General features: G+C 45.8%; 1 protein-coding gene across 9 annotated transcripts in view; it reads left to right on the top strand.

Annotated features, from left to right (window-relative positions):
• SERAC1 (serine active site containing 1) overlaps window positions 1-14,445 on the top strand; it is a 41,144-nt gene that overhangs the window by 21,348 nt on the left and 5,351 nt on the right. For 8 of the 9 annotated variants that reach the window (XM_084827900.1, XM_084827898.1, XM_084827895.1 and 5 more), the window contains 3 exons: window positions 213-313; window positions 1,698-1,795; window positions 3,322-3,504. In XM_084827900.1, the coding sequence (XP_084684026.1) occupies window positions 213-313; window positions 1,698-1,795; window positions 3,322-3,504 (382 nt within the window). Of the gene's footprint in view, window positions 1-212; window positions 314-1,697; window positions 1,796-3,321; window positions 3,505-3,857; window positions 4,466-14,445 lie in introns of all 9 variants that reach the window. The other variant, XR_014786742.1, reaches the window with a different exon arrangement.

Raw genomic sequence — 14,445 nt, 5'->3', positions numbered from 1 at the left:
CGGAAATATATTCAGATGACACACATCTCTAAGCAAGTTCCTTCAGAAAGACATCTCAGTCTGAAAACTATGTATTCTGTAACCACATTTTACTCTTCTGATTCACTATCTGCCTTGGCATTGAACTGCTAGTTTGATTTTAGTGCCTGAAACCCAAACAGTTTTGTGAATTCAGTTGTCTTCTGTCTTGTTTTCATGTATTTTAAATGTAGACATGGTTGGCATCTGACTGCCCTTCACTTAGAATAATATCTGTGGAATATGACACCCACCTAAGTGACTGGAAAGCAAAATGTCCTGTGGAGAGCTACAGGTAAATTAATGGATGGCCCAAAATGAGGGGTTGAAACAAGAATAATACACAATTATCCAGAGGAGGACATGATTATTTACATTTCTGTTTTGTAAAGAATCTTGTATTCCTTTAGGCTTCAAGTGAAGATGAAAGATATATATGTTGTAAGCAAAAAAATGTCTTATTTGAATTTGACCAAAATAACTGACCAACATATTCTGTATACTCAAAAGTAAGAGAGCCTTAACATAACTGGTCAGGGCCAACACGTCTTGTTATTTTGATCCTCTTAAGGAAAAGAGATCCTGTTCTGCCCACTCCCCTCACACCCCAGCACACACAACCCTTGCCTCTGATTGAAAGAAGGAACAGATATAAATAATTCAGAAGTTTCCTTTTTCAGGCTGCTAAAAGACATAAAAAGAGGGTTCTCAATCATTATAAATTCACTCAGTCTCTTTTTATTAGATGCCCCAAACGTGCTCAATATTGCAAAATGTGATCAGTCATGAAAAACAACAACACCATATATTAATAAAACAGTAAAACAAATAGTCTGGCACACACCCTTGCAGTTCAACAAACTGAAATCTGCAAAATCTTGTGTGACCTTGGGACTGAGAAGAGTCTGTATAGATTCACAAGCAGTTCAGGAAAGATAGCAGTGCTATTTTTAGGCACACAGCTTTTGAAGAATGAATCTATAATGATGCCATGGACCCTTGAGGCAACATCTAGAGAACCTGTTGAGTTGTGCAATCTCACCTGCTCTTTGGCTTTGGCTCCTCAGGAGGAACAAGTCCCCATAGGTCTCTTGAAGCTTTAACAGCTGAAAAAGCATGTTTGGATATATGGGTCAACTCTGGCTGCAAACACACACGCAGCAAGGTTGCTTAAATCCCAGTGACTTCAGTGGGATTTTAGCAGCCTGCCTGCATGTGGGATTGCACCCAGAGTCTCTTCAGTATCCTTACTGATTAGAATAGATATTAAGCAGCTGCTTGCAGTAAGCTTGCACAACCTAAGTGGAGTGCATTTCAGCCTAAGCTTTTTGTTTCCAGCAGTGGTTTTCAAATCTTCTACTTTCAGAGAACCCTTTCCACATCTGCTTATCTGTTAATTGTCCCTGTACATTTACCACAGAACCCCAGCATACTGCAGAGGATTCTGGAACATATTCTAGGGCATGCATCCAAAAGGTCTGGAGGGTCACGGCTTGGGGAGGTGCTGTAGATGGAAAATAGGTTGTGATGTACAAGTTGTGTTTCAATTACGTTTGTTTGCCATTTGTTGAGGAATCCCTGGTGAGCTGCTTGGGACCTGTGCAGGGTTCCCCAGGACCTGGTTTGAAAACCACTCTCTTTCTGCATCTGCTGTTTACTTCTCTCTTTTCCATCTGCAGGGAATCTTTGGCCTACAGGAGTACTGAGCTTCTCAAGAAACTAAGAGCTGCTGGTGTTGGAGACAGACCTCTCGTATGGCTGTCACACAGCATGGGGGGCAAGTCCATTGAATCCTTTTTTTTTTTACTTTAAAATGAACCATTCAGTTATTTCAAGCATTTCAGCCAGGCAAGCTGGCTATAATAAGGCTGATCCCATTTAAATACAATGCAGAGCTACCTACCATAGGCTTCACTAGAGCCACCCTACAAAAAATCATGAGGGTCATAGAATGTAGTATTGTGAGGGTCCTCAGCTACTTTTCCTGACATTTGCATAAATGTGGACAGTACTTGGGTTGTCTTGAACTATTGCTATGCCATTTCTGGGATTTCTGATTTTGACACTGACATCCTCATCTGTGCACATGGCTGTATGAGCAAGCTCAGCTTGAGATTTTGGGGGCAGATGCTCCACTGTGCCAAATGCCAACCCTGGACCTGTTGTGTTGATGCACAGAGTGGTTTGCACATACATCGACCCTGGCATCCTATGCCCTGGCATGCTGCCTGGCAGTTGCAATCTCTTTATAAAAAGTTGCCATTAAATATTTGTGTGCTTCTATACTGTATCTGACTCATGATAGCTATTGCCAGTATAGCAATGCTACATGATCAAGCATGATGTCCTCTGTTATTTTGGGATGTCCTGGCATGGGACATTGTCACGGGCTGCAGCTTTGTAGCTCTTATGCCTTATCTTTAACTTTTGTTTGAAGAGAGTGCTTTAGCTATGATCAGTGTGGAAGGGCAGTAAGAGCACATGGCATTTCACTTCCATAGAATCGTTCTTGAGATTTTGAGTGATACCCACCTTCCTTCATACTAGCTGGCTCTTTCACTTTGATCTTGTTAACTTGAAATATTGAAAATCATAGTTTGGCAATTCAATTCAAAATAACAGGATCTATTGTTTAGCTAACACCAGAAATGTACTAGTAACTATCTTTTTCTAGTGCACTCTGGCATTTGGAACACTATAGAAAACAGAATGAGATTAATTCAGCAGTCCTAGTGCTTACATAAAATAATTTGGGACATGTGCTGTCCTAACACAGGTGTAGCTGTGCAGGCAGGGATCGGCATATGGCTCGGGGTGGGGTGGGGGGCTCTTCCCTTCCTCTCCTTCTTCAGCTGGCACACAGCTGCAAACACACTCGAGCATGATGGATGATACGTTGAATGAGATGTTGATACTTTTAATGCATGCCTCCCATATACTCATCCAGCTGCCTTTCCCCTGCCCCTGGTTCCAACCCACATGTTTCTTGTGCTTCTGGAATGTTGGGACCATGGGAAGGAGAGAAGGGCTGCTGAATGAGGGCCAGCTGGGAGGAGGAGGGAGAGAGGGAAGAGAGCTTTGCCAGTCCCTTCCCACATGCACAGCAGCACACATGCAGGTATGGATCATGCCCTAAATCAAGGGAAAATATTACAGTTCATTTTACAAGGGAAAAGAGAAGGGAGGGGAAGCTAGATGGCGTGTCCCTCCGTGAGCCATGGGAGAATGTGATTTTCTGTCTTGTACATTGGTTTAAGCATCATTCTTGCACTGCTCCAACTTCATGAATAAATTTCTTGTCAGGCCTTCTAGTCAAGAAGATGTTGCTGGATGCTTCCATGGACCCTGAAATGGATTCCATTGTAAACAACACCCGGGGAATTGTATTTTATAGTGTTCCTCATCATGGCTCCCGGTTGGCAGAATACTCAATAAATGTTAGATTTCTTCTCTTTCCTTCTGTGGAAGTCAAGGAACTCAGCAAAGGTATGCCTTCTTTTATTTAATAGTGTGAGTGCGTGTGTGTGCATGTGCTTGCGCACACATGAGCCTATGGATGGTTTTTCACCAAGTTTTGAAATGTGTTTATGTGCAATGAATGAGCCTCACCCTGGGAAAACCTCCTTCAAGATCAAGGTGCAGATATGCAGATGATACCACTTTGATGGCTGAAAGCGAGGAGGAGCTGAGGAACCTCATGACGAAGGTGAAAGAAGAAAGTGCAAAAGCTGGGGTTGCAGTTAAACCTAAAAAAACCAAGATTATGGCAACCAGCTTGATTGATAACTGGCAAATAGAGGGAGAAAACGTGAAGGCAGTGACAGACTTTGTCTTTCTAGGCGCAAAGATTACTGCAGATGCTGACTGCAGCCCGGAAATCAGAAGACGTTTACTTCTTGGGAGGACATCAGTGACAAATCTGGATAAAATAGTTCAGAGACATCACACTGACAACAAAGGTTAAAGCAATGGTATTCCCCGTAGTAACCTATGGCTGCGAGAGCTGGACCATAAGGAAGGCTGAGCGAAGGAAGATAGATGCTTTTGAACTGTGGTGCTGGAGGAAAATTCTGAGAGTGCTTTGGACTGCAAGAAGATCAAACCAGTCCATACTCCAGGAAGTCAAGCCAGGCTGCTCACTTGAGGGAAGGATATTAAAGGCAAAACTGAAGTACTTTGGCCACATCATGAGAAGACAGGAGACCCTGGAGAAGATGCTGATGCTAGGGAAAGTGGAAGGCAAAAGGAAGAGGGGCCAACCAAGGGCAAGATGGATGGATGATATTCTGGAGGTGATGGACTCGACCTTGGGGGAGCTGGGGGTGGCGACGGCCGACAGGAAGCTCTGGCATGGGCTGATCCATGAAGTCACGAAGAGTCGGAAGCGACTGACCAAATAAACAGCAACAACAACAACATGCTCTACCTTTCCTCAGTTGAGTTCAAGGTAGCTAACAACAATAAAAAGAACCATTTAAACCATTATAACAATAAAACACTAAAAGCAGTAGTAAAATGTCAGTGAGAGGCCCCTTATCATCTAAATGCCTTCCTGACATAGGCAGCCCTACATACAGCACATTACAATAATCCAGTTGTGATGTAACTAAGACATGAGGCACTGTGGCCAGACCTGTAATCTCCAGGAATGGGTGAGCTGGCACACCAACCAAACCTTTGCAAATGCACACCTGGCCACAGCTGATACCTGGGCTTGGAGGGCTAAAGCTGAGTCCAGGAGAACCCCCAGACTACAAACTTGCATTTTCAAGGAGAGTGCTACCCCATCCCTGTTTGAATCCCTGTCCCTGAATCAGGAGCACCTCAGTCTTGGCTGGATTAAGTTTCAATTTGTTTCCCCACATCCAGTCTATTACCACCTCCAGGCACCTGTTCAGGACCTTTACAGGACCTGGAATGAAATAGAGATAGAATTGGGTCATAGATCATAGAATAGTAGGGTTGGAAGGAGCCTACAAGACCATCGAGTCCAACCCCCTGCTTAATGCAGGAAGCCTGATTTGCAGACATTCTCCCATCCAAGTACTAAACCAGGGCTGACCCTGCTTAGTTTCCGAGATCAGATGAGATCAGGCACATCCAGCCCTTTGGATGTGTCATCTGCATACTGATAATATTGAACTCCAAATCCCCAGCTGACCTCTCCTAGAGGTTTCATTAGGTATTAAACAGCATGGGGGTGAGGGACAAGTTGGGGTCCCATAGAGCAATGTCAAGGCATCAAACAAGAGTTCCCCAGCACCAGCTTCTGGAACATTCTGACCAGGTAGGACCAGAGGGCCACCATAACACTATGCCCCTATGTCCCTGCTTCCAAGATGTGAGATAACAAAGTAGGAATGTAGTGCTATATGTTAAATTAATGAAATATAATTGGAAAGCAAAAGGAAGCTGGAGTCAGGCTTGGGGATATCCACCTTGCAAACATATATTGGCTTCATAGCAGCTTAACTGTCATTCTTCCCCGGAATAACATGTATTGAGAATTCTCCTCTGTTGATCCCTAGCTCCAGTCCCGCCACATAACTGCAGTTCGCAGGAATTCTGGGAAGAGGAAATAGCTATTAAACCAGGTTGCCCGTGGCATACATGGGCCTTTATGGATGGGCCATTTAGTTTTAAGAACTGCATAGGCAGAGACAGGAAAGAGTTTGCAACACATATGAATATAACTTTTGCAACCCCCACTAAAACAAATGGGGACTATGGAGTACTATGTAAATATGCCATCTAAGATTAGATGACAGTCTTAAGTGTTGCTTGCATGTACCATAGAATCATAGAATAGTAGGGTTGGAAGGGGCCTACAAGGCCATCGAGTCCAACCCCCTGCTCAATGCAGGAATCCAAGTCAGAGCATCCCTGACAAATGGCTGTCCAGCCTCGTCTTGAAGGCCTCCAGTGTGGGAGAGCCCACCACCTCCCCAGGTAATTGGTTCCATTGTCGTATTGCTGTTACAGTCAGGAAGTTTTTCCTGATGTTCAGCCGGAATCTGGCTTCCTGTAACTTGAGCCCATTATTCCGTGTCCTGCACTCTGGGATGATCAAGAAGAGATCCTAGCCTTCCCAGGGCGCTGCCCTTTATCCTTCTGACTGGCTGTGAGCTCACCAGGAGCTTCTGAGAGCTCCAACTGAATTGGAGGGGTGTGGCCTGAGTACTCCCAGCAGCTGACTGGGCGGGAAGCTTCAGTCTGTTTCCCGCCTCCCAGCTGAGCAGAGCAGAGCAGAGCAAGCTGCTCCAGCTGGTCCAGGGACTACAGAAGCAGGCAAGCTCCCAGAGAGCGAGTGAACAGAGCGAGCGAACAGGGGGAGCAAACAGGAGTTGGCCAGGGGAGTTGCAGTGGTTGAAGAGACAAAGGAGACAAAGGAGACAGAGGCTAAGAGGTAAGTGGGTTGCAGGAAGCCCAGGGCGCTGCCCTTTATCCTTCTGACTGGCTGTGAGCTCACCAGGAGCTTCTGAGAGCTCCAACTGAATTGGAGGGGTGTGGCCTGAGTACTCCCAGCAGCTGACTGGGCGGGAAGCTTCAGTCTGTTTCCCGCCTCCCAGCTGAGCAGAGCAGAGCAGAGCAAGCTGCTCCAGCTGGTCCAGGGACTACAGAAGCAGGCAAGCTCCCAGAGAGCGAGCGAACAGGGGGAGCAAACAGGAGTTGGCCAGGGGAGTTGGCCAGGGGAGTTCGGCAGGGGAGGTCAAGGGGGAGGCCCCTAACATTTTTTTTTTTTATTTTATTTTATTTTTTTTTACTAACTTTTTTTCATTTATTTGTCTTGTAACACACACTTCCACACCAGTGGGACTCTGCTTTTAACCTCTACTGAGTAGAGGAGCAGGCACAGGCTAGTCTAGAACAATCACAAAGCTAGACACAAAAAGGGAAAAGAGGCTATGGAAGGACAAGACTCTCCAGTGGTGGTGACCTGCAAGGTGTGTGCAATGTTTGTTTTCTTGCCTGAGAACAACATGGCCTACACCTGCAACAAGTGCAAGTTGATCACGCTGCTGGAGGAAAAAGTAAGTGGACTGGAGCGGCGACTGTCAACCCTCCGGGGAATAAGAGAACACGAAGAGTTCTTGGACAGAATGGGGGAACTACAGCAGCAAAGGGCAGACCACAAGCTTGAAGAGCAACAGCAAGATGAGGCAGTGGGAAATGCTGAGGTGAAGAAAAATGGAGTAGAGGATACTCCTTGGAAAACGGTGACAGTTAGGAGAAGAAGAACTAGACGACACTCTGCACCAGTGGAAGCGGTGGAGCTGTGGAACCGATTCCAGGTACTTGCAGATGAGACTGGAGGACAGCCTGCAGAGGAAGAATCACAGGGGAACCTGCATGAGAGTGAGCAAGAGGCTAAAGGTCAGTCAAACAGAGGCGATGAAACCCAGGCCTACAAGAAGAAGAAGAGAAGAGTGGTAGTAGTGGGAGACTCCTTGCTGCGTGGGATCGAGACCCAAGTATGTCGCGAAGACCCGTGGACTCGCCAGGTATGTTGTCTCCCGGGAGGACAGATTAGAGACGTGACTGAAAGGTTGCCTGCACTCATAAAGCCCACTGACAGGTATCCCTTTCTTCTCATCCATGTGGGAACAAATGATACCGCCAAGCGGAGCTACGAAGAGATCACGTCAGACTTTGAAGCTTTGGGAAGGAAACTCAAGAACTTTGGGGCCCAGATAGTTTTCTCATCCATCCTTCCAGTAGTTAGAAGAGGGATAGAAAGGGAACGAAAAATACTCCGGGTGAATGACTGGCTACGAAGGTGGTGCCGACGAGAGAGATTTGGATTCTGGGACCACGGGCTATACTTCCTGGAAGATGGGCTGTTGGCTAGGGATGGGTTGCACCTCACAAAGGCTGGGAAGAATGTGTTTGGCCACAGCATGAAGAACTTCATCAGGAGGGCTTTAAACTGAATCCTACGGGGAAGGGAGATGTAATGTTGGGGGTAACAATGGACGTAGGCGCACGCACTGCAATGGAGAGAACAGCTCTGATAGCGTCCAATAATAGTCTTCAGACACAGGTAGGAAGAAAGCCAGACTATGAAGCACATGGTCTTCGATGTCTATATACTAATGCCCAGAGTATGGGAAACAAACAGAACGAACTTGAACTCTTAATACAGGAGGGAAATTATGACTTGATAGGTATAACTGAGACTTGGTGGGATGACTCTCATGACTGGAATACAGCAGTTGAAGGATATAACTTGTTCAAAAAGAACAGGAGGAACAGAAAGGGAGGCGGGGTTGCACTGTATGTGAAAAATACATATCTCTGCACAGAAATACAGGAGAAGGAGCTTGGTAGCCCCATCGAGAGCATCTGGGTTGAAATAAATGGAGCAAAGAATAAAAGGAACCTGGTGGTCGGAGTCTACTACCGGCCACCCAATCAAGGAGAAGACAAGGATGAAACTTTTGAAAAGCAAATAGCCAATGTTTTAAGGAAGCATGATGTAGTAGTAATGGGGGACTTCAATTTCCCCGATATTTGTTGGGAGACAAATTCTGCAAAACATGGCCCCTCCAGGAAATTCCTGACTTGTGTGGCGGATAACTTCCTCCTACAGAAAGTAGAGGAAGGAACTAGAGGATCGGCTATCCTTGACTTGATCCTAACCAACAGAGATGACTTAGTGGATAAAGTAGCAGTTACAGGAACTCTGGGGGAAAGCGACCATGTTGTACTTGAGTTTTTGGTTCTAAGGGAAGCAAAAGCCGAGTGTACTCAAACGCGTACCCTGGATTTTAGGAAAGCTGATTTTAATAAACTCAGAACAATGATCAGTAAGGTCCCATGGCAAGCAATGCTAGCGAGAAAAGGAGTCCAAGATGGGTGGGAACTTTTAAAAAAGGAAATTCTCAATGCACAATCACAAACAATTCCAACAAGAAGAAAAGGTGGAAGACAACAGAAGAAGCCAATGTGGCTTCACAAAAAGCTTAGGGATGACCTGAAAACAAAAAAGGACACATATAGGAAGTGGAAAGAAGGCCAAGTAACAAAGGAAGAGTACAGGCAGGTAGCACAGAATTGCAGGGATGGCGTCAGGAAGGCTAAAGCGGAGAACGAGGTGAGGTTAGCGAGGGATGCTAAAAACAACAAAAAGGCTTTCTTCAGCTACGTGCATAGTAAAAGGCAGAGGAAAGAAATGGTTGTTCAGCTATTAAATAAGGATGGCAAAATGATAACAGAGGACAAAGAAAAGGCAGAGGTGCTCAATTCCTACTTTGGCTCAGTCTTCTCCCAAAAGAGGGTCTATGACCCCCCTGGCAAAGGCGAAGTACAGGCTGAAGGGGCAGGATTGCAGCTTGAGATCGACAGGCATATGGTCAAGGAACACCTCATTACTTTGAATGAGTTCAAATCTCCAGGGCCAGATGAACTGCATCCTAGAGTCATAAAGGAACTGGCAGAAGAACTCTCAGAACCGCTGTCTATTCTCTTTGAGAAATCATGGAGGACAGGGGAAGTGCCAGATGACTGGAGGAGGGCTAACGTTGTCCCTATCTTCAAAAAGGGTAAAAAGGAGGAACCTGGGAACTACAGACCAGTCAGTCTGACATCAATCCCTGGGAAAATTCTGGAGCAGATCATAAAGCAATCCATCTGGAAGCACCTTGACAACAATGCCGTGATTACTCGAAGCCAACATGGATTTGTCAAAAACAAGTCCTGCCAGACAAATCTGATCTCATTTTTTGATCAAGTCACCTCCCTTGTAGACCGTGGGAATGCTGTAGACATCATATACCTCGACTTCAGCAAAGCTTTCGACAAAGTGCCCCATGATATCCTGATGAGCAAACTAGCTCGAAGTGGGCTAGATGAAACAACGATCCGGTGGATCCACAGTTGGCTACAGAATCGGACTCAAAGAGTGCTTATCAATGGGACCTTCTCAAGCTGGGGAGAGGTAACGAGTGGGGTACCGCAGGGCTCAGTCCTGGGCCCAGTGCTCTTCAACATTTTTATTAATGACTTGGAGGAGAAGGTGCAGGGAATGCTGATCAAATTTGCAGATGACACAAAATTGGGAGGGATAGCTAATACTTTGGAAGACAGAAACAAAATTCAAAGTGATCTGGATAGACTGGAGTGCTGGGCAGAAAACAACAGAATGGCATTTAATAGGGACAAATGCCAAGTTCTGCACCTAGGAAAAAGAAACCAAATGCACAGTTACAAGATGGGGGATACGTGGCTGAACCACACTACGAGCGAGAAGGATCTTGGAATTGTCGTCGATCACAAGCTGAATATGAGCCAACAGTGTGATGTGGCTGCAAAAAAGGCAAATGCTATTTTGGGCTGCATTCATAGAAGCATCGCTTCCAAATCCCGGGAAGTACTAGTTCCCCTCTACTCAGCACTGGTTAGGCCTCATCTGGAGTACTGTGTCCAGTTCTGGGCACCACACTTTAAGAAGGATGCAGACAAGCTGGAGAGGGTTCAAAGGAGGGCAACAAAGATGATCAGGGGACTGGAAACAAAGCCCTATGAAGAGAGACTGAAAGAACTGGGCATGTTTAGCCTTGAGAAGAGAAGACTGAGGGGAGATATGATAGCACTCTTCAAGTACTTGAAAGGTTGTCACAGAGAAGAAGGCCAGGATCTCTTCTTGATCATCCCAGAGTGCAGGACACGGAATAATGGGCTCAAGTTACAGGAAGCCAGATTCCGACTGAACATCAGGAAAAACTTCCTGAGTGTCAGAGCAATACGGCAATGGAACCAATTACCTGGGGAGGTGGTGGGCTCTCCCACACTGGAGGCCTTCAAGACGAGGCTGGACAGCCATTTGTCAGGGATACTCTGACTTGGATTCCTGCATTGAGCAGGGGGTTGGACTCGATGGCCTTGTAGGCCCCTTCCAACCCTACTATTCTATGATTCTATGATTCTATGATTCTTCTCTGTGACAACCTTTCAAGTACTTGAAGAGCGCTATCATCTCTCCCCTCAGTCTTCTCTTCTCAAGGCTAAACATGCCCAGTTCTTTCAGTCTTTCTTCATAGGGCTTTGTTTCCAGTCCCCTGATCATCTTTGTTGCCCTCCCCTGAACCCTCTCCAGTTTGTCTGCATCCTTCTTAAAGTGTGGTGCCAGAACTGGACACAGTACTCCAGATGAGGCCTAACCAGTGCTGAGTAGAGGGGAACTAGTACTTCCCGGGATTTGGAAGCTATGCTTCTATGAATGCAGCCCAAAAGAGCATTTGCCTTTTTTGCAGCCACATCACATTGTTGGCTCATATTCAGCTTCTGATCGAAAACAATGCCAAGATCCTTCTCGCTTGTAGTGTGGTTGAGCCACGTATCCCCCATCTTGTAACTGTGCATTTGGTTTCTTTTTCCTAGGTGCAGAACTTGGCATTTGTCCCTATTAAATGTCATTCTGTTGTTTTCTGCGCAGCGCTCCAGTCTATCCAGATCACTTTGAATTTTGTTTCTGTCTTCCAAAGTATAAGCTATCCCGCCCAATTTTGTGTCATCTGAAAATTTGATCAGCATTCCCTGCACCTCCTCCTCCAAGTCATTCATAAAAATGTTGAAGAGCACTGGGCCCAGGACTGAGACCTGCGGTACCCCACTCGTTACCTCTGCCCAGTTTGAGAAGGTCCCATTGAGAAGCACTCTTTGAGTCCAATTCTGTAGCCAGCTGTGGATCCACCGGATCGTTGTTTCATCTAGCCCACTTTGAGCTAGTTTGCTCATCAGGATATCATGGGGCACTTTGTCGAAAGCTTTGCTGAACTCAAGGTATATGATGTCTACAGCATTCCCACGGTCTACAAGGGAGGTGACTTGATCAAAAAATGAGATCAGATTTGTCTGGCAGGACTTGTTCTTGACAAATCCATGTTGGCTTCGAGTAATCACGGCATTGTTGTCAAGGTGCTTCCAGATGGATTCCTTTATCATCTGCGCCAGAATTTTCCCAGGGATTGATGTCAGACTGACTGGTCTGTAGTTCCCAGGTGCCTCCTTTTTACCCTTTTTGAAGATAGGGACAACGTTAGTCCTCCTCCAGTCATCTGGCACTTCCCCTGTCCTCCATGATTTCTCAAAGAGAATAGACAGCAGTTCGGAGAGTTCTTCTGCCAGTGCCTTTATGACTCTAGGATGCAGTTCATCTGGCCCTGGAGATTTGAACTCATTCAGAGTAATTAGGTGTTCCTTGACCATATGCCTATCGATCTCAAGCTGCAATCCTACCCCTTCAGCCTGTACTTCGCCTTTGCCAGGGGGGTCATAGACCCTCTTTTGGGAGAAGATTGAGCCAAAGTAGGAATTGAGCACCTCTGCCTTTTCTTTGTCATCTGTTATCATTTTGCCATCCTTATTTAATAGCTGAACCACCATTTCTTTCCTCTGCCTTTTACTATGCACGTAGCTGAAGAAAGCCTTTTTGTTGTTTTTAGCATCCCTCGCTAACCTCTTCATCCTCAGCTTTAGCCTTCCTGACATCATCCCTGCAATTCTGTGCTACCTGCCTGTACTCTTCCTTTGTTACTTGGCCTTCTTTCCACTTCCTATATGTGTCCTTTTTTGTTTTCAGGTCATCCCTAAGCTTTTTGTGAAGCCACATTGGCTTCTTCTGTTGTCTTCCACCTTTTCTTCTTGTTGGACTTGTTTGTAATTGTGCCTTGAGAATTTCCTTTTTTAAAAGCTCCCACCCATCTTGGACTCCTTTTCTCGTTAGCATCGCTTGCCATGGGACCTTACTGATCATTGTTCTGAGTTTATTAAAATCTGCTTTCCTAAAATCCAGGGTACGCGTTTGACTACACTCGGCTTTTGCTTCCCTTAGAACCAAGAACTCAAGTGCAACATGGTCGCTTTCCCCCAGAGTTCCTGTAACTGCTACTTGATCCACTAAGTCATCCCTGTTGGTTAGGATCAAGTCAAGGATAGCCGATCCTCTAGTTCCTTCCTCTACTTTCTGTAGGAGGAAGTTATTGGCCACACAAGTCAGGAATTTCCTGGAGGGGCCAAGTTTTGCAGAATTTGTCTCCCAACAAATATCGGGGAAATTGAAGTCCCCCATTACTACTACATCATGCTTCCTTAAAACATTGGCTATTTGCTTTTCAAAAGCTTCATCCTTGTCTTTTCCTTGATTGGGTGGCCGGTAGTAGACTCCGACCACCAGGTTCCTTTTATTCTTTGCTCCATTTATTTCAACCCAGATGCTCTCGATGGGGCTACCAAGCTCATCCTCCTGTATTTCTGTGGCGAGATAAGTATTTTTCACATACAGTGCAACCCCACCTCCCTTTCTCTTCCTCCTGTTCTTTTTGAACAAGTTATATCCTTCAATTGCTGTATTCCAGTCATGAGAGTCATCCCACCAAGTCTCAGTTATACCTATCAGGTCATAATTTCCCTCTTGTATTAAGAGTTCAAGTTCGTTCTGTTTGTTTCCCATACTCTGGGCATTAGTATATAGACATCGAAGAGTATGTGCTTCATAGTCTGGCTTTCTTCCTACATGTGTCTGAAGACTATTATTGGGCGCTATCAGAGTTGTTCTCTCCTTTGCAGTGCATGCGCCTATGTGCATTGTTACCCCCAACATTACATCTCCCTTCCCCGAAGGATTCAGTTTAAAGCCCTCCTGATGAAGTTCTTCATGCTGTGGCCAAACACATTCTTCCCATCCTTTGTGAGGTGCAACCCGTCCCTAGCCAACAGCCCATCTTCCAGGAAGTATAGACCGTGGTCCCAGAATCCAAATCTCTCTTGTTGGCACCACCTTCTTAGCCAGTCATTCACCCGGAGTATTTTTCGTTCCCTTTCTATCCCTCTTCTAACTACTAGAAGGATGGATGAGAAAACTATCTGGGCCCCAACGTTCTTGAGTTTCCTTCCCAAAGCTTCAAAGTCTGACGTGATCTCTTCGTAGCTCCGCTTGGCGGTATCATTTGTTCCCACATGGATGAGAAGAAAGGGATACCTGTCAGTGGGTTTTATGAGTGCAGGCAACCTTTCAGTCACGTCTCTAATCTGTCCTCCCGGGAGACAACATACCTGGCGAGTCCACGGGTCTTCGCGACATACTTGGGTCTCGATCCCACACAGCAAGGAGTCTCCCACTACTATCACTCTTCTTCTTGTAGGCCTGGGTTTTATCACCTCTGTTTGACTGACCTTCAGCCTCTTGCTCACTCTCATGCAGGTTCCCCTGTGATTCTTCCTCTGCAGGCTGTCCTCCAGTCTCATCCGCAAGTACCTGGAATCGGTTCCACAGCTCCACTGCTTCCACTGGTGCAGAGTGGCGTCTAGTTCTTCTTCTCCTAACTGTCACCCTTTTCCAAGGAGTATCCTCTACTCCATTTTTCTTCACCTCAGCATTTCCCATTGCCTCATCTTGATGTTGCTCTTCAAGCTTCTAGTCTTCCCTTT

This window comes from Heloderma suspectum, chromosome 1 (assembly GCF_057233095.1).
Source record: "Heloderma suspectum isolate Gila_16-S chromosome 1, 16-S_ref, whole genome shotgun sequence".
NCBI classification, from domain to species: domain Eukaryota; kingdom Metazoa; phylum Chordata; class Lepidosauria; order Squamata; family Helodermatidae; genus Heloderma; species Heloderma suspectum.
The sequence above is the reverse complement of the archived record's forward strand: the minus strand, read 5'-3'. Positions and strand labels throughout refer to the sequence as shown.